The sequence below is a fragment of the Helicoverpa zea genome, chromosome 30, assembly GCF_022581195.2.
Source record: "Helicoverpa zea isolate HzStark_Cry1AcR chromosome 30, ilHelZeax1.1, whole genome shotgun sequence".
Lineage (NCBI taxonomy): Eukaryota > Metazoa > Arthropoda > Insecta > Lepidoptera > Noctuidae > Helicoverpa > Helicoverpa zea.
In genome coordinates, this window is record NC_061481.1 from 1,950,002 (window position 1) to 1,975,005 (window position 25,004).

Here is a 25,004-nt window from a genome sequence, read left to right on the forward strand (position 1 = left end):
GAAGATTTGTTTTTTTTTATTAGTAGGTATTGACCTACCCACTTAATGCTCAATCCATCTCCGTGTGAGAAGAGGCCTGTGCCCAGCAGTGGGCCGATAAAAAGGCTGAAACTGACCTACCCACTTTTCCCCTGCCATTTTAAGCTCCATATTTTCACAGTAGACTCCAAAATCAAACACAATGTTTAAAATTATCATATCATTTTATTATACATCGTTATACATTCAAAGTTTCGTTCGTAAATTCGTCAGCTAATAATGACTGCTTCCGTAGTGAGAGCTTGGCATGTAACCCTGGGTAGGCCGAGTTCGTCCTTCACATGTAGTGCCAGATATCAAGTCGTTAACATTCGCTCTGAAATTGTAAAACAATATATATTAAAATCTATGTATTTTTACATATATTTTCTGTAACGTATGTTTAAAAATGTTATAAATATTTTTAAATAAATAAATGGAAAGGAAAATACATTAAAATTTCATAAATCACTAGGTAACTGATTTGTAAGAAGACACTGAAAATTCTTAGTCGGCCAATAGTTGGTTTGGGCTCATGGTCTTAAATCTGTTTGAAAAATGAATTTTAGTATCTACACACATTACAAAGATCAGGTATTTAGCCAGTCAGCCTATCAGACCGACTGAAAACTTTAATTGGAATCAAGACATTCTTTTAAAAAAAAATATCTACAGTGTGTGTGTTCTCTAGGTAACGTTAACTTAACTTTATTATTTCAGTAATAATTATTCTATGTATTTTCATGAAGAAATCTGAAAATAATCGTCTCATTTCAATGAAGTAATTACCTGTATACAAAGAAGTTGTATTGATCAGTGTCCAGTCGTGAGTAAATGAATCGAGGCAGAGTGTTAGCAGTTACCCACACTTCATCGTTTGTCACGTGCAGATCTGAAATTAACAACAATAATGAAATTTAAAAAACTTTTTAAGAAATTATAAAACTCACATCAATACATATAGGTAGGTACATTATGTAGATAAAACCTTCTTCTAAGTCTGAAAAATCCATCATAATCGATTAAGCCAAATTAGCCAAACGTGAGATAACAGCGCACAAACATATAACTTTTTTTGAAGTCGGTAAAAAAAAAATTAAACGATTTCAAGAATCACTGAGAAGTAACTAAAAAAATATATTTAAGTGCATCGGCCTAGAAGTCAGTGTCTTGTAGGTGCCTCTAGTAGATGCAGCTATGATTATTTCGCCACCGACTTCTAGACATTATTGCTTTTCATTGCTTTTTGAAGTCGGTTTTATATTTTGTAAAAGTCTGACAAATACTGAAACTCGTAACGAAATCGGTTCAGCCAATCGTTCCCTATCATACACATCCAATGGAGAACCTAATTTTTTTTAAATTCGATTAAAAAAGTCTGATGAATGGACCTCACCTGAAGGATAGCTAAGTCTCTGTCCATCTTGACCCAGTATCTGCATATTCTGTCTATTCAAAGGTTTCTCAGTGTTCCAGCATGACACGGCGTTTTGAGCGATTTCAGCGAAAAATATCACTTTGCTTGGAGTGTGTATGTCGTGCATTGTACTCTGACTGTTGGCCCCACGGTCTCCTAATACCTGAAAAAGCACATTAAAAAGGTAAATGTATGTAATGATTGGTAGCGGGATATTGAAATATGAAATGTTTTTTTTTTGTATGTTTTGTTCAGATTAACATTAGTTTATGAAGTGTGATGGTCTCATTCGCGACAATTATTATTGTTTAATTTTCAAAGTTCTTTGAAGTCTGCATATGTCTCTAGATATAGTATACAAGCTTCTGCCTGCGGTTTCACCCCCGTACCCGAGAATTTGCTTCCCGTAGCCGAAATGTGGCAGAAACTATCCTATGTCGTTGTTCTGAGTTCAGCCATTCTTGATAGTTAGCACGACTTTTAAGAACTTTGAGACTTAATAATGACAGCAAAAATTTATGAAGGAACTCGTATGTTATTTGCACGAATTAAAAGATCACGCCTCTCAACTAGAAGTTAAAGTAGAAAAATAAAACATTTTTAAAGAAGATGGATCACAATCCATACAAAATTGCCCCACGTCCTATAACAATGTGGTGACGTATCTCAAAAAAAAGATAAAAATGTTTAAAAAAATATGGCATACTCTCTAATTCATTTTTTTACACCTTCATAAGAAAAAAATGCTTTAAAAATTGTTCAGGCGCTGTTATGAAAACATCGTTCATAGAACTATGAATGGACTATTTTATTAAATTATTTTTTTGTTTGATAGGGTATACCTCACAGGTGGTCCCATAATCATCAGGTCAGGATCTGATGATGGAAACCCTGAGAAATTCAGGGCAACTTTTGAAAGTTGTAGGCATGCGAAGGATAAAAACTTGTCTATAAGATGTATGTCTTATAACACTATGCAACAGTGAAGATTCGGAGCTAACCTGATGAACCAGAAGTCGGTGTCTAATGGATGTACCTAAGTTTATATCCCCACCGACTTTCTAGGCCGATGCTCCTAAGAATAGTTATTTTTGGGAGTCTGTTTTATTTTATTGTAAAAAGTTTTTATTTTTATTTTTGGCTTTTCAGTGACAAGCACAGTTGTCACTATCCGCATAAGTGGAAAGTTCTCATCAATACGAATAATATAAGCCCAAGCACGTGGTAGTTCACATATTCAGTTGTCGAGTTCCCTCGACCTTCTCTGGTCTCCATCATCAGATCAGCCCCAAACCTTCACTGTTGCAAAGGTCTATTCAATACAAATAATACAAGCCCAAACACGAGGTAGTTCACATATTCAGTTGTCGAGTTCCCTCGATCTTCTTTCGTTTCCATCATCAGGTCAGCTCCAAATCTTCACTGTTGCATATTGTTATAAGACATACACCTCATAGTCAAGTTTTTATTCTGCGCATGCCTACAACTTTCAAAAGTTGCCCTGAATTTCTCAGGGTTTCCATCATCAGATCCTGACCTGATGATTATGGGACCACCTGTGAGGTATACTCTATCAAACAAAAAAACAATTTGATAAAATAGTCCATTAATAGTTCTATGAACGACGTTTTCATAACAGCGCCTGAACAATTTTTAAAGCATTTTTTTCGTATGAAGGTGTAAAAAAAATGAATTAAAGAGTATGCCATATTTTTTTAAACATTTTTATTTTTTTTTTGAGATACGTCACATTGTTATAGGACGTGGGGCAATTTTGATCCATCTTCTTTCTCGTTCTAACATACTAAGTAGGTAATTTTAATAGTAAGTAGAAGACTCTGACACTAGGAATATGGCAATGAAACCTAATGAGTTTTTATTTCTTTGTCAGCATTTTTTTCTTAATTTTACACTTTTTTCCTTGCATTGTAACAGGTAAAGCTTATTTAATAAACAAGTAACGAAGATCCGACCACATACCTATTTATGCATGCTATGGCAACCTATAATTAAGTCTATACCCCTAGCATAAGATTTAAGATAGATATCATGTTAACATCTTTCGCATTTGTTGGTTGTCAAAAAAAAAAAAAAACTACTACAAGTTTGAGCATAAAAAAATAATTCATGGTTAAATTACTCACATTAAAAGCAGTCTGGTTAGCCTCCCTGCTCTCGAGCTCACAGGCTGACACCGCAAACTCCTGGCTGCTCACCATGGGATGGAAGAAGGCAGTTCTGCATCCATCAGGCCCTTCATTGCCTAGCGCGATGCTGAATACTCCGTCATTCCACGTGAAGGATTGACCTGGGATAGACAATGGATTTCTATAAGCTATCTATGGATTTGGGATTAGAGATTGGGTTTTTATTGAAATTCACAAATAGACCAAAAAAACAATAGGTATTTTATTACTAGCTTCCTGAGCGGTGGGAACTACTCAACACAACATGATAAAAATTAACCAATAGTCTTCCTTGATATTATGGGCTATCAATCAGGAAAGTTTTCGATGGAATCTTGCCATTACAACTGGTAATGTATTGATTTATTACTGGCTTGCTTCCCGCAGTTTCACCCGCATCCCAGGGGAAGTTCTCCCGTACCCGGATAAAGGGGAAGAAGAATATTTCAAATCAGTTTAGTAGTTTTGTAGCCTTTAGTGTAGCTACAAACAACTAAAAGGTACTTCGATCATAACCCCTTTAACACAGTTTGTCTGTCATATTTCTACCAACCTGCAACCCTCAAATTGCCAGCAGTAGGATTAAAATGGAAGTAATTATGCTGTTGTCTCCAGCTATCCCTCTGCTTCAGAGAGAACACTATGACACCGTATGTTACCACGTCAGCAATGAAGGCATAAGCGTCGGTGCAATCGCCGTTCTTGATATCTACGGTGATTGATGCTAGACCTGAAAGGGAATGGGATATTTTGAGAAAGAAAGAAGATATAAAGAAGAAAACTTCTATTTAAGTTATCAAGAAGTTTAAGGTCTGCCGGGGCTGCGGGATTGGGAAAGAGCGGCCCTGGTACTTAAGTATAAGGCCTACTAAGGAACATGATAGACACAGCAGGAGGAGTCATTTGATGATTTCCTATAAAAAAAAGAGATCAAGTAGGTAACTGGTAGATTTTCGTCTTATGTATCTTGGGTCTTGTTTTCATGCGTTGTTTGCGATTAGAAATTGTTCCAAGAAATCAAGAAGTAGATATCGGATAGATTTTCGTCTAAATAAGTAGATCTTGGGTCTTGTTAGCTGCGGTTAGAAATAACTGTTCGATCTTTCGATTAGAGATTGTTACATTAAGTTCATCTACTACCCGTAAGTCCGTAAACGGATAAGATACAGCCCTATGTTGCTCGGAAAGACTGTAGCTTTCCAAGAGCGAAAACATTTTTTTTAACTGGTTCAGTAGTTTTATAGTATTAGTAGAGACGTCAACTTACAATCTTTAATCGAATAACAATGGGTGGATCCCTTATTGCAATCCACAGTAAAGCCAAGGCCTCGGTAAATGATTATTACTTACCAGTGGGCGTGTTGTTAGCCGGGAGATCAGAACTCTTCAGCTCGTACCTCAGAATCTCTCTATCTGTTCTCAAGTCATACACGACAATCGCTGGAGTCCTAATGTAGCGAGGATTATCTGCGAAAGAGTGAACATATTAGATTACCTGCACTCTGCAGACTAAACTAAGTTGGCCCGATGACAGGATATTTTTTTTGAGAAAATTTTGAATTCAATAAAAGTTTTTAACTGGCCAAATACCTGTTTATTGTTATGTTCTTACTTATATTCATCTTCATACTGATTTTTATGAGCCCAGACCAACTATCGGTCGACAAAAGTCTATGGTGTGCGGGTAGTCTTTAGGCTAGACTGATTACTGAAACACGGAATCCGTGTTTCGGAAGGCAGGCCAAAGACTGGTGGGGTGGGTCCCGGCTGTCATTGAGCATCTTTGGCAGTCGTTACGGGTATTCAAAAGCCAGAAAGTCTGACAACCAGTCTTACCAAGACGCATCGTCTTGCCCGGGTAACTAGGATATGGAGAGGTGAGATAGGCTGTCGCTCCTTATAAAACACTGGTACTCAGCTGTAACAATTTAGACTGGAAGCCGACCCCAACATAGTTGGGAAAAGGCTCCTGAGAAAAACTACATATAGCTACATGTGTCATGTATACATATTATACCCAGACGACGGCCAAATGTCCGTCCCGGGAATCGAACCCGGGACCTCAGGTTAGTCAGTCTGGCATGTTGACCATCGAAGTTTTTTGTTGAATGTAAATGGTAAGAAAACTTACTAGGAATCTCAATAGTGCCCGTATCGACAGTCCAGAGTCTACCACATTGGTCAGCCCTAGTTCTGTACACGGATATCAAAGATCTGGATCTTGCCATGTCAGGGTATGGTGTTAGAGGCGGCGAACGGGTATTTCCATATACTGATAGATCTATGTAGTTCAGTGTTGCTGGGATACCTGAAAAAATATCGTGATTACATTTAAAAAAAGTTCGGGAATTCGTAGCCTAGTAATGTCTCATGTATGAGTGTATGAATTCCATTCCAGGTCAGGTAAGTACCAATGCAACTTTTCTAAGTTTGTATGTACTTCCGAACTATATATATCTTGGACACCAATGACTGTGTTTCGGAGGGTCCGATAATCTGTAGGTCCCGGCTGTCATTGAACATCTTTGGCAGTCAGAAGCCAGTAAGTCTGACAACCAGGCTTACATAGGGGTATTGGGTAGGTAACTGGGTAACTGTGATCGGGTGACAAGGTAAGATAGACAGTTGCTCCTTGTAAAACCCTGGTACTAAGCCGCATCCGGTTAGATTGGAAGCCGACCCCAACATAGTTGGGAAAAGGCTCAGGAAATGAGTGATAATTTAATTGAAAACTTACCAAACCTCCTTCTAGGTATTGTGACAAATAATCTATTTCCGACTCTCTCGGCGCCCATCGGGACATTGTTATATTGTATGAAGAATCTACCAATTTCATCTGTAAATAAAAATTAACCATACTGTCTTTATGTCGGTTGATGTCTTACGACGTTCAGCGAAACGGCTGGCCCTTTAACTGAACAACTACACAGTGTGTTGGCTAAAGCCAACTTTTTGCCAACTCGTTTAATATTAACAACTAACTAAATGAGGCTCCATTTGAGCAAGCACTTCACTAAAAGTATAAAATCTTGATAGGACTTTTTACATACTTAGACACTGCAGACTTAACTAAGATGACAGGAAAATAATGTTTTTTTGAAGAAAATCGTGAATTCAATCAAAGTTTTTAGTCGGTCTCATCATCATCATCATCTCAGCCATAGGACGTCCACTGCTGAACATAGGCCTCCCCCTTAGATCTCCACAGATACCCGTTGGAGGCGACCTGCATCCAGCGTCTTCCGGCGACATTTATAAGTTGGTCTGATACCTGGGCCCCGATTCTCTTAAGTTAATAATGTCAAAATCGAATAGAAATCGAATCGCAATATGATCGCAATAACAGTTTTAACCATATCGGGCATTCTGCTACTAATAAAAGACCAATCGTATTCGATTGACATTTGATTGGTGTGCGATTGGTCTGCTATTTTGGTAATTTTGGTCTATACGGTAGTTTGCTCTACAATCATATTGCAATCGTAAATCATTTGCAGACAAAATGATTCATTGTTGAATGACAGAAAAGGATAAAAACGTTTATTTCAAAGAAAAAATAGCGGAATGCCACATACGCTTCAATCGTAATCGAGTCGGGATTGGATCTCAGTCGAATCGAGTCGAACGTGAATCGTATGCCGCTTAAGTAAAATTAGGAGAATCGGGCCCCTGATCGTTCTTACATCGATCCCTGATCCTTCATACTGATTTATAAGCCCAAACAAACTATCGGCTGACTAAAAGTTTGCAGTGTGCGGTAAGGAATTCTTAGTGAGACTTACCATTGGGATTGATGGCTGCAACGCTTGGTGTATCAATAGGGTTCCCATGAATTATGTGTCCTGAAAAATAAAAAAATACTTCTAAGTAAAAAAGTCTTCAAAATATGAAAAAAATAAAATCTGCTACCAATCGGAGCTGGAGTTTCTTTCGAGCAAAGCCTACCAAAGCCGAAACTACGGTCTCTTCTCTAATTCTCTTGTCGGTGCAGCTCCTTCCATTTACGCCTATCTAGCGCCAACTCCTGAACTTCCTTATACGTCACAACATTTACCTTCTCTTTAATTTGCTTGATGTAACTGTAAAAAGTCGTGGTGGTCTAGTGGGCAAAGAACCAACCTCTCGAGTATGAGGGCGCGAGTTCGAATCCAGGACAGGCAAGTACCAATGCAACTTTTCTAAGTTTGTATGTACTTTCTAAGTATATCTTAGACACCAATGGCTGATAAAAAGGTGAAGGAAAACATCTTGAGGAAACCTGGACTATATAGGTAGTCTGAAATCACCAACCCGCATTGAGCAAGCGTGGTGATTAATGCTCAATCCTTCTCCGTGTGAGAGGTGGCCTGTGCCCAGCAGTGGGACGATAAAAAAAAAGGCTGTAACTGAACTGAACTAACTGATGTAACTGTACCTTGGACGACCCCATCCTCTCTTTCCTTCGACTTCCTCTTCCACGATGTTTTAAGAACTACTCTCAAACACCATAAATAAAGTTTTAGAATCTCACCATCGTTCCAGGTTCGTTCGTCATCATTCTGTTCATCGAAATATATTGAGTCAGTCGATCTCTTTTGTCTTCCAACCAAGTCATCTTCCGCAAAACGATCTTCAAGAACTGTGAAAAAAAAAATCTGAATAAAAAATCGTTTACGACAGAAATTTACAAAAGACAGCCCCCAGAACGCCCACCCTTCATAACTTCCTATGTGTTTTTGCTGGGAAGAAGAAGTGGCGCAACAAACTCCCCAGCAACACATATGACAGAAATAAACAATGATGTTTATGTAGGTACTTTTCTAAGTTTGTATTTACTTTCTAAGTAGGTACATATATATATCTTGGACACCAATGACCGTGTTTCGAATGGCACGTTAAACTGTAGGTCCCGACTGTCATTGAACATCCTTGGCAGTCGTTACGAGTAGTCAGAAGCCAGTAAGTCTGACAGACAACCAGTCTTACCAAGGGGGTTTATATTGGTAGGTATTGAGTTCTTCGCGTAACTGGGTTGAGGAGGTCAGGTAGGCAGTCGCTCCTTGTGGTACACTGGTACTCAGCTGCATCCGGTTAGACTGGAGCCCAGTCCCACAGTTGGGAGTAAACACCTGAACTTATTTTAAAAATTCTTACACTGTTGGAAAGCTATACACTCTTCACGAGTAACATAGGCTATATTTTATCCCGGTAGGGGCAGTAGTTCCCACGGGACGCGGATGAAACTGCTAGTCCTTGATATATATCATAGTAAGAAATCGTATTTGCAATCATTGTTGATAAGTACCAATGCGGTTGTCATTGAATAACCTTTAACCGAAAAAGTAACCTTTTTTTGTTAATAAACCACAGAGTTTTTGTTACAATAATGTACCGGTCGATTAAAAATTTCATTTTTTATATTATTTTTTTACCCGAAGGGTCATTAAATTAGTCATCCATCATCCTCCGAGCCTTTTCCCAAACTATGTTGGGGTCGGCTTCCAGTCTAACCGGATTCAGCTGAGTACCAGTGCTTTACAAGAAGCGACTGCCTATCTGACCTCCTCAACCCAGTTACCCGGGCAACCCGATACCCCTTGATTAGACTGGTGTCAGACTTACTGGCTTCTGACTACCCGTAACGACTGCCAAGGATGTTCAATGACAGCCGGGACCTACAGTTTAACGTGCCATCCGAAACACAGTCATTGGTGTCTAAGGTATATTTAGAAAGTACATACAAACTTAGAAAAGTTGCATTGGTACTTGCCTGACCTGGAATCGAACCCGCGCCCTCTTACTCGAAAGGTTGGTTCTTTGCCCACTAGGCCACCACGACTTTTTTTTTTTTTTTTTAAGGGTCATTAAATTAGTGCTGGGGCATATAATTTTTGAAATTATTGGTTAGATAGAAACCCGATATCATAAAGGTGATCAAAACAATACAATCTTAATCAGAAATCGGTTTTGGGTCAGTCCCTTACCCTAACTTACGTCATCCTCCATTTTGTGATGTCTTTGAACTCCGAAAGTACTTACGAATCGAATCATCACCTGCGTAGCCTTTTCCCAACTATGTTAGGGTCGGCTTCCAGTCTAACGGGATGCAGCTGAGTACCAGTGTGTTACAAGAATGAAAAGCCAGTAAGTCTGACACCAGTATTACCAAGGGGTATTTTGCGCCCGGGTAACTGAGTTGAAATCATATATGCAGTCGCCAGTCGCTCCTTGTGACACACTGGTACTCAGCTACCTACATCCGGTTAGACTAGTGTTGCAAAAAAACCGTTTTTTTTCTAATGTGAAAAAAAAACCTTGAAAAAAAAAACCTGATAAAAAAACTGTTTTTTTTTCTGGGCCTTTTTTTCAAGAGTATAATAACTCTAAAATTGTTAGGGCATTTACTGTTAAAGATTAATACTTAAGATTACATAATAGAGTCCTAGGTTTATTCTTGAATCTACGGTACTTTTCTGATAAAACAGTACCAAAATTTCATAAAAATATTGGCAACATTCATTGATATTAACTCAACGAAAGGGAAAAACGTAAGCTAGAAAAAAAAACTAATTTAGAAAAAAAACAACGATGCAAAGTTTTTTTTTTATGTTTTTTTTTTCAATAAAGTGAAAAAAACAAATCGTTTTTTTTTCATTTTGCATCACACTAGGTTAGACTGGAAGCCAACCCCAACATAGTTGGGAAAAATTCTAGACAGATGGATAAATGAAGATGATAATTTATATGAAACTGCAGGAAATAGGTACTTTTATGTTTGTTTTTACAGTCCTAACTGACTTCATAAATAACTAGAAAAACATGAATGATTATAAAGCAGGAAAACAAGTATTTTTTTGCATACAAGTCTGGTTAACAGCATAGCAGACTCATCTTTGAAAACGCTATTGTATATCTAATTGTTTTTTAGTGCAAATATTTCCTTATATTATTCATGTTAATTTTTCAAATCGATTCAATAGTTTTGAAGCTTTGAGGTACAAAAACAAACAAATAGAGCCTCTATAAGTACAAGCGTAGGAACTACTGCCAGTACCGGGATAGAATATAGCCTATGTTACTCGGGAAGAGTGCAGCTTTGCATTGCAACAATGAAATATTGTTTCAAATCGGAACAATAGATTGAAGTAGAATGTTCAAGCAAACAAACAAACTCTTTAGCTTTATAAATATTGTAAATAAAAAATCGTTTATTCAAACTTGGCTGCAAAACATCACTTTTTGAACGGCAGGAATTTACAAAAGACAGCCCCCAAAACGCCCGCCCTTCACCACTTCCTATGTGTTTTTGGTGGGAAGAAGAAGTGGTGGCAACAATCTCCGTAGCAAATACGTGGATAGGTAATATTAGTTTAGCAGATTTCTCAAAAACAAGTTCTCTAAACAAATACTTGAATGTACAATCACGGACATTAATATAGAAACACGCATAGTAACAAGACGGCATCTATCGTCTCCATTACCTGCCGAGCCTTTTCCAACTATGTTGGGGTCGGCTTCCAGTCTAACCGGATGTAGCTGAGTACTAGTGTGCCACAAGGGGCGACTGCCCATCTGACCTCCTTAACCCAGTTACCCCGGCAATCAAATACATACTCCTTGGTAACTGGGTATACATTTTTCTGGCTTCTGACCATCTTCTGACTACCAATGACATTCAAATGACAGCCGGGGCCTACCGTTTATCATGCTCTCCGAAACACAGTCATTGGTGTCCAAGATATACTTACATACAAACTTAGAAAAGTTGCATTGGTACTTGTCTGACCTGGAATCGAACTAACATACTTGAGAGGTTGGTTCTTTACCCACTAGGCCGCCACGACTGTTTAAATATTTAAAAGGATGATTTGTTTTTGCTTATGACTGTATTTGTACCTAACATTGTGGTTTCCCAGTAACACATTTATTGACTAACGTTTAAATGAAGATTATCCTTATTTACCATTGTGAAGGCAATATGTACATAATATGTTTAGATATATAGCAATAATTTCTTGGGATCATTCCTATTATTGACTTGAAAGCCCGGGGCGCGATTCTACTAATTTTACTTAAGCGACATACGATTCACATCCGACTGAGATCCAATCACAAATCAATTACGATTGAAGCGTATGTGGCATTCCGCTATTTTTTCTTTGAAATAAACGTTTTCATTCGTTTCTGTGATTCAATAATGAATATGACTGTAGTGCAAACTTCCGTATAGACCAAATGGCAGACCAATCGCAAATCAATCGAAAGTCATTGGAATACAATTGTTCTTATATTAGTAGCAGAATGCCCGCTAAGGTTAAAACTGCTATTGCAATTCAATTTCTATTTAATTTTGACATTATTAACTTAGTAGAATCAGGCCCCAGAGAGAGATCACAACCAGGCCTCCGATCCACGGGTTATCAATGTTTTTATTACTTTTCCACGAAATATAACCAGATGCAGCTGAATACTAATCTTCTACATGGAGTTACTGCATATCTGACCTCCTAAATCCAGTTGAGAAGTAGGTATTAACAAAATCATCTGCCAACGTGACCAGAGCAGTAAATAAAAGTTATACCACAAGTAATAAAACAAAACATAAACTAAGAACATTATTATCTTAATAATCAATATATTATTATGACAATATCCAGTCACGTTTCTTTACAATATCCTTATTGAAAGAATATAAAATATCTCGAAATACTTATTCATCTGCCTAACCTTTTCCCAATTAAGCGGTCAGTTTCCAGTCTAACCGGATGCAGCTGAGCACCAAAGTCAAAGCCCTTTTTTTAACGACGTCAAAAATTGTCAAATGCCCCCTCCCGCTGTGGGTTAGCAGCGGCGAGGGAGTGCCAGACTCTTACTGACTAAAAACCGTCGTGTTCCGACTAACTCTTTCGAACAATCCCGCAGCCCCGGATTTCAAATAGGCCTTTGCAAGCTCCTATGAAATGTCACACTAGTTGCACGGTTCCAAAAAGTTTATCTCATGGAGAAGAGCCGGCAAGAAACTCCATAGACACTCTTTTTAAAAAGTAATGAAGGTTTTGATTTCAAAAAAATTGCTGACTGTTTAGTCTGCGGTGTGCCCTAAAAGTGTTTTTTTAACCTATTTTCAAATAAATACCATTTATCTTTTTATTAGGGTTCCGTACCCAAAGGGTAAAACGGGACCCTATTGATTTCGCTCCTCTATCTGTTGTTTAAAAGATGATGTATATTTCTGTTGCCGCTATAACAACAAATACTGAAAGCTAGTATAAAATAAATACTTAGGGGGGCTCCCATACATAACAAACGTGATTTTTTGCTCATTTTAAATAATGGTACGGAACCCTTCTTGCTCGAGTCCGAATCGCACTTGGCCGGTTTTCATAGGTTATATTTTGTCCGGGAACAGGTATAAAAATAAAAGTGATACATACCCATGATACCGTTGATGTCATAGGTGATCTGCTTCCATGCGAATACTTCTTCTAACTTGCCGACTCTTCGGCCACTCTGCCCTCTACAAACTTGCAGCAAGGCTAGACATATGACTAGCTGGTATGCCTTCATTTTGAGCTGTAAACAAGTCGAGTAATAAAATCTATACTAATATTATAAAGCTGAAGAGTTTGTTTGTTTGAACGCGCTAATCTCAAGAACTACTGGACCGATTTGAAAAATTCTTTCAGTGTTAGATAGCCCATTTATCGAGGAAGGCTATAGGCTACTTTTTATCCGGGTTCGTGCCGTGGTTCCTACAGGATGCGGGTGAAACCGCTGACAGAAGCTAGTGTAACGATATAAATGCTTCTCGTGAGTCTCGTGACCAAAACGCTGGCTACTACTATAGTTATCGGCATGAATCTTGAGCGCTGACCTTCATAAACCAATCCCGAGTGACGGCTATGACGCGATGCACTGCGGGCCAATCACCGCTTTGGCCCGCCCTCGCGCCTCACTTCATACCACAAAAGGGACCCAATAAATTACTTCTGCACAGGTGAAGGTCAGCGCTCAAGATGCGTGCCGATGATTATACCTTGGGCAAAGGACCAAGAGGCTGGTAGCATTCCAGCTTTTTGGCCACACTCGCGGTCGACAGTGATTAGGAGTTATTAGACGCTTTTTTAGTTTTAGTGTAAATATATCCCTACTTATATTATAAATGCGAAAGTAACTCTGTCTGTCTGTCTGTTACGCTTTCACGTATAAACCACTGAACTGATTTTAATGAAATTTCGTACAGAGATAGAGTTGACGTTGAGGAAGGACATAGGATGGTTTTAATCCCGGTCTTTTGAAGAATTCTCTTGGCGAAGTCTACGCGGGCGAAGCCGCTGGCGGAAGCTAGTATTTTATATATTTCAAGGAGGTCAGATAAGCAGTCCCTTCTTGAAAAACAGTGGTACATAGTTGGGAAAAGATTAGACAGATGATGATTGACACCTAATTTATTTGTTGTTATAGCGACAGGGGAAAAGGGGAAATACCTGTATCATCTGTGAACTGTAAATGCAGTTTAATAATAATTTTTTAATCTATCAAGCAGTTGCTTATTTGTTAATGTTTATATGCGTAAAAAGTCTTATCAAGACTATTTACCTCCCGGGGCTGCGGGATTGCGCGAGTTGCCGCGGCGCTGGTACATAAAGAGCCTAACGGCCAGTTTCATCATCAAAAGTAAAAGTCAAAGTAATATCTAAAGTAAAAGTAACGGTCAACTTCGTTTTTTCAAGGCTAAAGTGACAGCAAAACTAATAGAAAAAATGAATTTGACCGTTACTTTTACTTTAGACATTACTTTGACTTTTACTTTGGCTTTTACTTTTGATGAAGAAACTGGCTGTAAGACGGAACATGGTGGGTGTTAGTCAGTAACAGTCTGATACTCCCTCACGCTGCTCCGACAGCGGGAGGGGTCACTTGATGATTTCCCATAAAAATGGTTTATCTTTTAATTAAGTGCCTACCGAAATGGACTTAAGACTTCTCTTTACCCGATTACGGGAAGCGGGACGGGACCACGGGACGCGGGTAAAACCCCGCAAAATATCTTCTAAAACCTGATTCTCTTGTTTGTTTTATTTTCCGTTTGTTTAGTCATACATCAGTGATTGACTTGATAACCGAGTGCTAAATCAAAACCGGTTTTTAGGGTTCAGAACTTAAATCGCGATAATAAATTACTTATCGAAAAATTTAGTGTCATTGGTTTTTTTCTTACACAATATGCATTGGTATATCTCGTTTTTGGTTTAGTGTTGTTTTTTTTAGGATTCCGTACCCAGAGAAAAAGGTCAATTTTCCTCCCAAAATTCTTCCCCCGAGCTCCAAAAGATTTTAAGTACGGTAGACTGCACATAAGAGGTAACTGTCATGCACCTTAACTCAAAAGAGATTAGTGCCCTGCCGTCTACAATAGACGTTGTACTCATGGGTGAGTCGGTTGACCGAGTTAATGAAGCACGTAATCTGGGTCTGACCATGGATGCGGAGTTGAGGTATGAGGCGCACGTGGCAAAGTCAGTGCGCACGTGTTTCTACCGGCTTAAAATCCTTTATAAAATAAGGCCTTATTTGTCGGAGGAATTGCGTGTGCAGCTGGTTGAGTCACTTGTGCTTTCTAACCTTAACTATGCAGACACTGTTTACGGTCCTCGATTGCTGGCACGAACGGAACGCCTGATCCAGAGAGTGCAAAATGCCTGCGCCAGATTCTGCTTCAAAATACCACCAAGAACTCACGTCACTCCCTTTATCAATGAACACTCCATCCTTAAGATGAAGTCACGCCGCAAGTTGCACTTGGCTTGCCTACTCTTTGGGGTCACAAAGTACAAAGAGCCATCCTATTTGTATAATAAACTCAGCTTTATTGCTACTAAGAGAGATCGCCCGGTACGACAATGCTCACAGCAACTCTCTACGGAGCCGCACAGCACTGCGGCCTTCAGAGGCAGTTTTAGGTACGCTGCTACTAAATGCTGGAACAATATTCCCCCGCCAATAAGAAATCTCAAAACACTTGGTACCTTTAGAACACACTTACGAAAGTTCCTTATTACATCACAAAAAAAACTAGGTATGACGATTTCAAATACCTCCATAATCTAGCGATAGCAGGTACCTGCCGTGATGCTGTTTCGTTGCCGTGTTCCGGTTGACTTGTAGTCTGACCAAACTTGTACTGGCAGATTGCATAATTACACATTTTTGCACTTCATTATTAATCTTACATAGTTCATATTCAAACACAACACACACAGAACATTAAACACTTATTTCAAATACACACAGCACACACCAATCATCTACTCGACGTCCGTGCGTCATTTTCGGGATCCAGCAGAATACCAGCGTCAGGTATTCTACCTGACACATGCTGAGCTGGACTCCCATTCGGTGCAAGCGTAAGACACTGCGCCACGCCGTTAATTTTTGTATTTTATGTTTGTCTTTCTACCCACTTCTTGTTTTGTTTTATTTCTTATTGTGTATCTTTATGGTGTCTTGTCGTTTGTCCGAATAAATGTTTTATCTATCTATCTATCTATCTATCAAAAGTAATAAGTATGATTTTCCTATAAAACTGTTACCACTGACCTGAAGTTGACTGTACGTAATTTCGATATTTCGTTGACTATAAACAACATTTTTTAAGCCATTCGGAAGGTTTTTGAAGGTATAGGTATTTTAAACGGTTTTATGGTGTTATTTATAATTTACTGGCGACCCGCTCCGGCTTCGCACGGGATAGCAGTATTTCCCCACTATTTAATGTATGTTATATAAATCTATTTAAAAAAACCGCATGAAAATCGGTTACCTACCTACGTAGTTTTGAAGATTTAAGCATACAAAGGGACATAGGGACTGAAATAGCGACTTTGTTTTATACTACGTAGTGATTTAGAGGTATTTTGTTCTACAAAACTTTGGACTCAAGTGAAATAAATGTATGAAAACTTTGCTAACGAAGAGGTCCTGAGTAAATGGGAACAAGCCAGGTAAAGCGAGATTGGCTGTATCTCATGAACCGTCTTAGTTAGACAGTTGATCACAGATTATGTAGGTATTTCTCATCATCATCATCATCTCAGCCACAGGACGTCCACTGCTGAACATAGGCCTCCCCCTTAGATCTCCACAGATACCTGTTGGAAGCGACCTGCATCCAGCGTCGACGGCGACATTTATGAGATCGTCTGTCCACCTTGTTGGTGGACGTCCTACGCTGCGCTTGCTAGTCCGTGGTCTTCACTAAAGCACTTTTGCCACTTCAACTTGCTAATCCGGTGGCATGTATTTCTGTTGTCACTATTAAAACAATTGAAAACTAGAATACAATGCATATTTTAGGTGTTTCCCATACAACAAACTTAAAGCTACAGTTCATTTTATATAGATACTAGTCGTATTCCCACGGTTTCACCCGCATCCCGTGGGAACTACTGCCCGTATCAGGATAAAATATAACCTATGTTACTCGGGAAGAGAGCAGCTTTAAAACAGTGTAGACGGGTCATACACAAAAAGTGAACATTACAAAATATTTATAATAAAACTTCACTATTTTTTATAAAATGTTGTATTTATTTAAAGTTCCATATTAATATTCTTACAATAATATCAGTAGAGATCAGTCTTGGATATTTTAGGAAAAACACACGTTTTTTGTTTTTTCATGTCCACAGAAGAGATTGTGTTGTCTGCAGAAGGGAACAAAATGTGACTTTATTATAATCATATTAATAAGGTCAAGAATAGAAAAAATAGAAAAAAAAACTTAAAATGGAGTTCTCCTCGATCCCTAAACAAAACATAATAAAAACGTATACCAATCCAGTACAAAAAATATTTGACATTTGTCCACAGAACAGACAATCGGCTTCTGTAGACGTACTTACTAGAATGAAAACATATTTAACATCTCATCGCGATCCTTTCGCGAACTGCGCATTCGCCAGATGTGGACGTATCCTTATGTGTAGTAAAATATGTTTCAATAATAGGAAAACATAATTTAGTATACAGAATATTAAAAAATGTTTTCCTCATCAGAATCGTCCCACATGAAATTCATCGGCCGTTTTCTCTGTGGTGAATCTTCAGAAGCTTCAGAGTCATCTGAATTGATTCTTTTCTTCTGGGGTTTATGCATCTGGTTAGATATCTCGATAGAAAGATCTGGTGTCAGTCTATCTGAAAGTCCTGGTGAATTTGGCTCAGTTAAAGCATCAGGTGTGGCTGGAGCCATTTCAAAATCACGCTCAGATAAGGAGCCTGATGATCCCGATCTTTCGAGGCAATCAGGTGACAAATTGTACGAGGATGAATCAGGAGTGCCTATTGTTCTAGATGTGCCAGGCATTATTGAATCCCTAATATCCCTTCCTTCTTCTTTCTTCGAGAGCTGCGTCATCCATTTTGGCCCGCGCACGGCGTATACTAAGTTTTTTCTGCTCGCGTCTGCGTTTCTTTTATTCTTCTTCGGAAAGCTCCCTGATCGACTTGTTCGTGGCATAGTAACTGGAGCAAAAAACAAGGACCATCATGCGCTAAGAGCAAGCAAGCAACACGATGCAGAGCAAAACACAAATTAAAGTGGAAGACAAAAGTGCAAAACCATCATTTATTTTGCTCACAAATACATTAGCATCTATATAATAAATTATTTAACGGTGTTAAAATCTTAAATAATATCAAACACAAAAAATATATATTTTCAAAACCTTATTTAAATTATCTTAAAAAATCATCATCAGATCTTGTTTGAATTAAGATGAACCTCTCTTATCTATAAATCAGCTAAAAGTGATTAACACAATTGTTTTTTTTTCGAATGTCGGTAGTCAAAGTTCTTTATTATTCACTTCTGTTGACATACCTCCCTTCTGAAGACACTATGTCTACAGTAAAGATGTCTACAGGAGAGACAATTTTTTATAAATCAAAGATGGTAGCCTTCAATTAGAGGTTAGAATTTAAGCAATATAATATTTGCAAACCACGCCCACATATGCACTTACTATCTGTGTGTTTACATATTTGCAAAGGTTACTTACTCAGGTATCCTAGTCACAGGAAAGACACACTGATCTCGACTGAAAACTTGTGTAGTTGAATAATATAAAGAGTTTCTCTTATCACACGCACTTTACGTAAAATTACAACCGAGCAAATGATAGAGAATGCAATGCTACCAACACAAGAGACAAAATAATAACGATGCGTTCATCTTTAGAAAATTTAGGCTTATTTTATTTGTCTACAGAGGTAGACCCAAAATTTGTGAACAACATTTTTATAACGTTTAATTCAAAATTAAGTTTTATATATTTTTTTATTCGTTATGTTATGAATATTTGATAATATGACTGATGTTATTAAATGAGTTAAAAGTATCAAAAGTATCTGTATATATTTTTAATTATCACTTGAACTCAACTACTTGCCATCCGAACAGTCTACAGAAGGAGATCTTTTCAGATTCAAAAGCGAGAAAAATTAAATAAATTCCGGTTAAGCTGATTTTTTTTATGATCCAGAAAAAGTTTTCCAGGCGAAATAATTATTAAAGAGATTTAATGTTGATATGATATTTAAAAAACGGTTTTTAAGTTGTATGAACATTTTTTTTTCTCCTTTTGTGTTTGACCCAGACGCTTCTTTAAACCATACAGACAGAATTGTGTTGCTGGGGAGTTTGTTCCACCACTTCTTCTTCCCAGCAAAAACACATAGGAAGTGGTGAAGGGCGGGCGTTTTGGGGGCTGTCTTTTCTAAATTTAACCTTCAAAAAGTGCTGATTTTCAGCCTACTTTGAATAAATGAGTTTTTATCTTTTATCTTTATTTTTAGTCAAAGAATTTTTAAAATCTGTGCGGTAGTTTTTGAGTTCCCTCACAAAACATACAAAAAAAAATTTTCACTCTTTTAATATTAGTATAGATATACAGAACCGTTCATACTTCGTCGCGATTTGTTCTTGAAGAGTTTTTTCATCAAAGTTATTATTGTTTTATTATTTAGCATTTCGTCTGACGGAAGATTACCGCTTCACAACCTTGAACTTAGTCAAACAAATGTAAACATTTTTGTTGCTTTATTGTTTACTCTTTTAGAATAGACGAGTCGCGGTTTCAATCGTGTTTAAATCTTTTACCACCTTCCCAAAAAAAGAAAGTTCTCAGTTTGATGTGTGTGATTATCTCACATTTACTGAACCAGTTTTGATGAGGTTTTCAGCTTGGTAAGTATTTGTTAGACTTATAGGTTTTGAGTTAGTATTGAAGTTTTTTTGTCTAAAAGGTTTTTTGCAACACTTTACGTATTTTAAGTGCAACACAATCATTATTCTAAAAACTCAAGTTCAGAAAACATAAACGCCAGTTTAATGTGATTATTGAACATGACAATTCATAGTAAGTAAATAGTTGTTAAACGTCAAAAATCATCAAATGACCCCTCCCGCTGTGGGTTAGCAGCGTTGAGGGAGTGTCAGCTAAAAACCGTCGTGTTCCGTCATAGGCCTTTTATGTGCCAGGGCCGCGGTATCTCTTTCGAAAAACCCGCAGCCCCGGCAGTGTTTTAAGGAAACTGACGTTTATGTGGTCTTTTAACATTAACCTTCCACTATTGTGATAAGGTTGAAAATCTATTGAAGACAATTGACAGATTGAGGTGGGTTGATGTTCTGTTGTTTGTACAATACTTTTTAGATACCTACTTAAGTTAAGTTGTTACTTGCCTGAATCGAACCCGCAAACTTGCTTAGGTAGGTACCTGCATAAAATATTAGGTATTTCTTGGGTTTTTTTTTCCCAACTCATCATTATCCTCCTGCCCTTATCCCAATCTTATTTGTGGTCGGCGCAGCATGTTTTCTCCTTCCATACTCTTCTATCTGCCGTCATCTCACAAGTAACATTCTTTCTTACCATATCTACTTTCACACAATCCATCCATCGTTACTTTGGTCTTCCTCTTCCACTACATCCGTCCACGTTCTTATCTACTCATCACCTATGCTGGGGATTTTTCCCCAACTCATCATCCTCCGAGCCTTTTCCCAACTATGTTGGAGTCGGCTTCCAGTCTAATCGGATTCAGCTGAGTACCAGCGCTTTACAAGAAGCGACTGCCTATCTGACCTCCTCAACCCAGTTACCCGGGCAACCCAATACCCCTTGGTTAGACTGGTGTCAGACTTACTGCCTTCTGACTACCCGTAACGACTGTCAAGGATGTTCAATGACAACCGGGACCTACAGTTTAACGTGCCATCCGAAACACAGTCATTGGTGTCTAAGATATACTTAGAAAGCACATACAAACTTAGAAAAGTTGCATTGGTACTTGCCTGTAATCGAACCCGCGCCCTCATACTTGAGAGGTTGGTTCTTTACCCACTAGACCACCACGATTATTCAAATTCCACAATGCTTTTTAGTATGTAGGAATTTATAACTAATTGTATGTACTATGTAAGATTTCATCTGCATTCCTTGACGAAACGTGTTTTCTAACTAATATTAGAAAAGCGAAAGTTAGTTTATTTGCAAGTATGTTGTAGGTACCTACATATTATTTTAGAAAAGAGGGTTAAACCCAAGAACCTATTTAGTATGGCTTTCTTAAATACTTATCTATATGCAGATTTTTTTACCCGGGTGTTTTCCCAAGTTTACGCGGCGCGATTACGCTATCATTACTTTTCAAAAAATACCAGTAGATTCTAAGATAAGAGAAGACCACCGCTTTCAAGGAAATCAAATCGCGGTGGCCTAGTGGGTAGTATGAGGGTGTGGGTTCGATTCCAGGTCAAGCAAGTACCAATGCAAGTTTGTATGTACTTTCTAATTATATCTTGGACACCAATGGCCGATAAAAAGGTGAAGTAAAACATCTTGAGGAAACCTGGACTATATAGTCTGAAATCACCAACCCGCATTGAGCAAGCTTGGTGATTAACGCTCAATCCTTCTCCGTGTGAGAGGAGGCTGCAGCCCAGCAGTGGGACGATAAAGAGACTGTTACAGTAACAGTTAATCAAAAATCATTTATTCAAACTTGGCTGCAAAACAGCACTTTTCGAACGTCAAAAAATTTACAAAAGACAGCTTCTAAAACGCCCGCCGTTCACCACTTTCTATGTGTTTTTGCTGGGAAGAAGAAGTGGTGGATGGAACAAACTCCCCAGCAACACATGCCCCAACAAAGAAACAAACTCTTTTAAGTACTTATTTACAATTAGTTGTATAGATTTTATCAGGATCAGAATAATGGTGTCCACGGCCGATTTCGGCCACGGCGACATATTATAGTGCACGAGCATTTGCGCAGACACAGTTGCACTCCCTATTCCTTCACTCTCATAACCCGATGAGACGACAATCCGACACGACCGGAAAGAGATCAGGCGCAGGACCGACATTTACGTGCTACAGATCAGAATAGGACCTCCTCATCTCTCTCCCGTGGGTGTCGTAAGAGGCGACTAAGGGTGCTAAGGCCTAGAGCATTCCACCAGCACTTTCGCACTTGGGCTACCCGCGAGGTGGCGGACAAACCACCTCAATAGCATTCCCAAGGAGAGTTAGCGTCAGGCCGGGTGTAAAACTTATGCCAAAATAAATTGTAGTATGATAAGGTCTGAATATATATTATTCTTCCTCCTGCCCTGTTCCCAATTTTATTTGGGGTCGGCACAATATGTCATCCTCTTCCATTTTCCCCTGTCACTCGTCATACTGACACTCACTCCCTTCCTATTCATGTCATCTTTCAGGCTGTCCATCCATCTTTTCTTAGGTGCTGACCTGACCCCAAATAAAATTGAGATTAGGGCAGGAGGATGACGATAATTTTTAATAGTCAGTGATTTCACCCGGGTGCCTTGGAATACCTGACTGTTTTCTTCACCCGGATAAAAAGGAAAATGGCCTTCTCTTCCTCCTAAAATGGGCTATCTAAACTCGAAGTTAAGTGAAGTGTTAAGTTTGTTTTTTTTTCTTTATTAATTTTATATCGGGTGTGTCGTTCACAATCACATTAAATCCTATCGCATATACTTTATAATAATCTATGACGAATTGTAAAAAAAATAACCTAATCCATTCAGTGGTTTAACCACAGGAGTCATTTTTCGTTTTTATAATTTACAACATCATGTGTAAAGCAGAGATAAAGTTAGGAGTATCGAATGTTTTGATCAGTTGACAGCTGTCAGTTTTCAAGGGAGAATTTCAGTTGTTTGTAGTGACTGACTTTTATATGTATTTTTATTCTATTTACTTTGTTTGAAAAATTCATTTTTTAATTTTTACGTATTTTTCTTTTTTGTTTGTATTAATCGACATATATTAACCAGTATATTAACGCATTTCATTTAATGTGATTGTGAACGACACACCCGATATAATGGTTATCATGCGATAATGATATTTTTATTTGCCTTGTTTTGTATACATTCTGGTTCTTCAAACCTTACAGACAGACATGTGTTGCTGGGGAGTTTGTTGCGCCACTTCTTCCCAGCAAAAACACATAGGAAGTGGTGAAGGGCGGGCGTTTTGGAGCTGTCTTTTGTATTGACGTTCGGAAAGTGCTGATTTATCAGCCTAATTTGAATAAACGATTTTGAGTTTGAAGAATTTTCAAAATGGGACCAGTAGTTACTGAGATTGTTTAATTTTAATGGAAAAGGCTATCAGAATGTTGATAAGTTAAAATAATTTGTTTTGTATATTTTTAAATACATGTAGGTAGTTATTGCATTACGTGTTGGTGGGTACCTAAGCGTGAATGATATTATGCAAAATAGGTCCTTTTACTAAAATTATGAGTTACCTAACTAACACCTATCCTTTATAATTTGCATGAAAATACATACCTACCTTCTTACATACAAAAAAATACCAAGATATTATAAATAACTTTAGAAAATACCACTTTGTTATTCTGACCTTAAAATAAATTCGTTAAATAACGTATATCTAACATTCGTTGTATTTTTTTTATTTTAGCTTGTAGATTTTTAGTAATAGAAATATATTTTAAGTTCGATAAAGTTTGTATTATTTATTTAATTGATTAAAGTTACAAAGACCGTATTGTTTATATCTACTATGATGATTATTGAACTATACAACGAAAATTTAGATATTAAAAAAAAAACAAATATAATACGAAAACTACTCACCTATTATTCCAAAAAAGATTTTTTTTCAACAAAAAATTACACTAGACACTATTATTTCACCACCACTTCCACGGTCATATTATTAATAATAGTTAACTGATTACTATTAATAGAAGATATTTATTATATTTTCGAGAGACACGTGTGTACAACACAAGTGAGAAATGTTGAATGGTGTTATGCTAAATGCATTGATATGATGACCCGAGATCGTGTCTAGTGTTGTCGCTTTGTCGATAGATTTTCATATCGAGTGACAGCGACGAGAAACAAGTTTTTGATGCTCTTTATTAGTTTTATGCTGTACATATATAAGAAGATTATTTTTAGATGTTTTTTTTTTTGTAAATTTGTACATTTGTTTATTGAATGCAATAAGTTGTTTCTCAGAGAAGACGTAAAAACTATACATGAGAATTTAAAAGTAACTAATTACTTCAAAAGTCTTGAGCACATCGTGTTTATGTTATTCTCATTTTTAAGTTTCTTTTGTAAAGTATGTATTTATTGCTATTTACGTAATTGACTTTTGAAGTGATGATAATCAAATAAATATATGACAAAGCGATTGGATACCGCCTATAAAACATTATCGATATTGATAGAATTGTCAAAAACTGTACAGCAGTCCCATCACTATTGTTCTTGACATTCTCGCCTTGATTTAAGTGGTATCATCTTTATTTCTATCTACATATCATAATATCTTATTATTTATAATCAAATTAGTAGATAATAAAAAATAATAATATTTAGGTTTTATTGATATTGACCTATTAAACGATTTAAGATCCGCGTTAATAAAAACCCGTCTAGTGTGAGTAGGATGCACGCAAAGGGTTCCGTACCAATACCTTTATGTAAAACACCTAAAAGTTCGTTGTAGGAAGCTTATTAAATATATTCTTTTTTAGAAATTCGGTTAGGTTTGTTTGGTGTCTCGTGGGAACTACTGCCCGTAGGAACCGGTATAAAAAATAGCCTGTTTACTTACACAGTAGTCACAGAGTATTATACGTTTAGGGCTGCCATCCGTCCGGGTTTCCCCGGATTTGTCCTCGTTTGGAGGCTGTCCGGGGGCCGTCCGGGCGGGGTTTCAAGAAGTGTCCCTGGAAGTGGAAAACCCGGACACTTTTCATGTAAGGAAGCACCTCATTGAATTTAAGTATATGTTAATGGTAAATGGATTACAAATTAGGTATTA

General features: G+C 37.7%; 1 protein-coding gene across 1 annotated transcript; it reads right to left on the minus strand.

The window, feature by feature from the left end:
- Positions 1 to 184: 184 nt before the first annotated feature.
- LOC124644429 (L-dopachrome tautomerase yellow-f2-like) lies at positions 185 to 23,962 on the minus strand. Its single transcript, XM_047183769.1, has 12 exons — positions 23,801 to 23,962; positions 13,035 to 13,173; positions 8,132 to 8,239; positions 7,404 to 7,463; positions 6,359 to 6,457; positions 5,753 to 5,929; positions 4,972 to 5,088; positions 4,175 to 4,351; positions 3,580 to 3,743; positions 1,415 to 1,598; positions 808 to 910; positions 185 to 355 (listed from the first exon to the last, which is right to left on the minus strand). The coding sequence occupies exons 2-12, from the start codon at positions 13,165 to 13,167 to the stop codon at positions 253 to 255; spliced, it is 1,425 nt and encodes a 474-aa protein (XP_047039725.1). The 5' UTR covers positions 13,168 to 13,173; positions 23,801 to 23,962; the 3' UTR covers positions 185 to 252.
- Between the last annotated feature and the right edge of the window lie 1,042 nt (positions 23,963 to 25,004).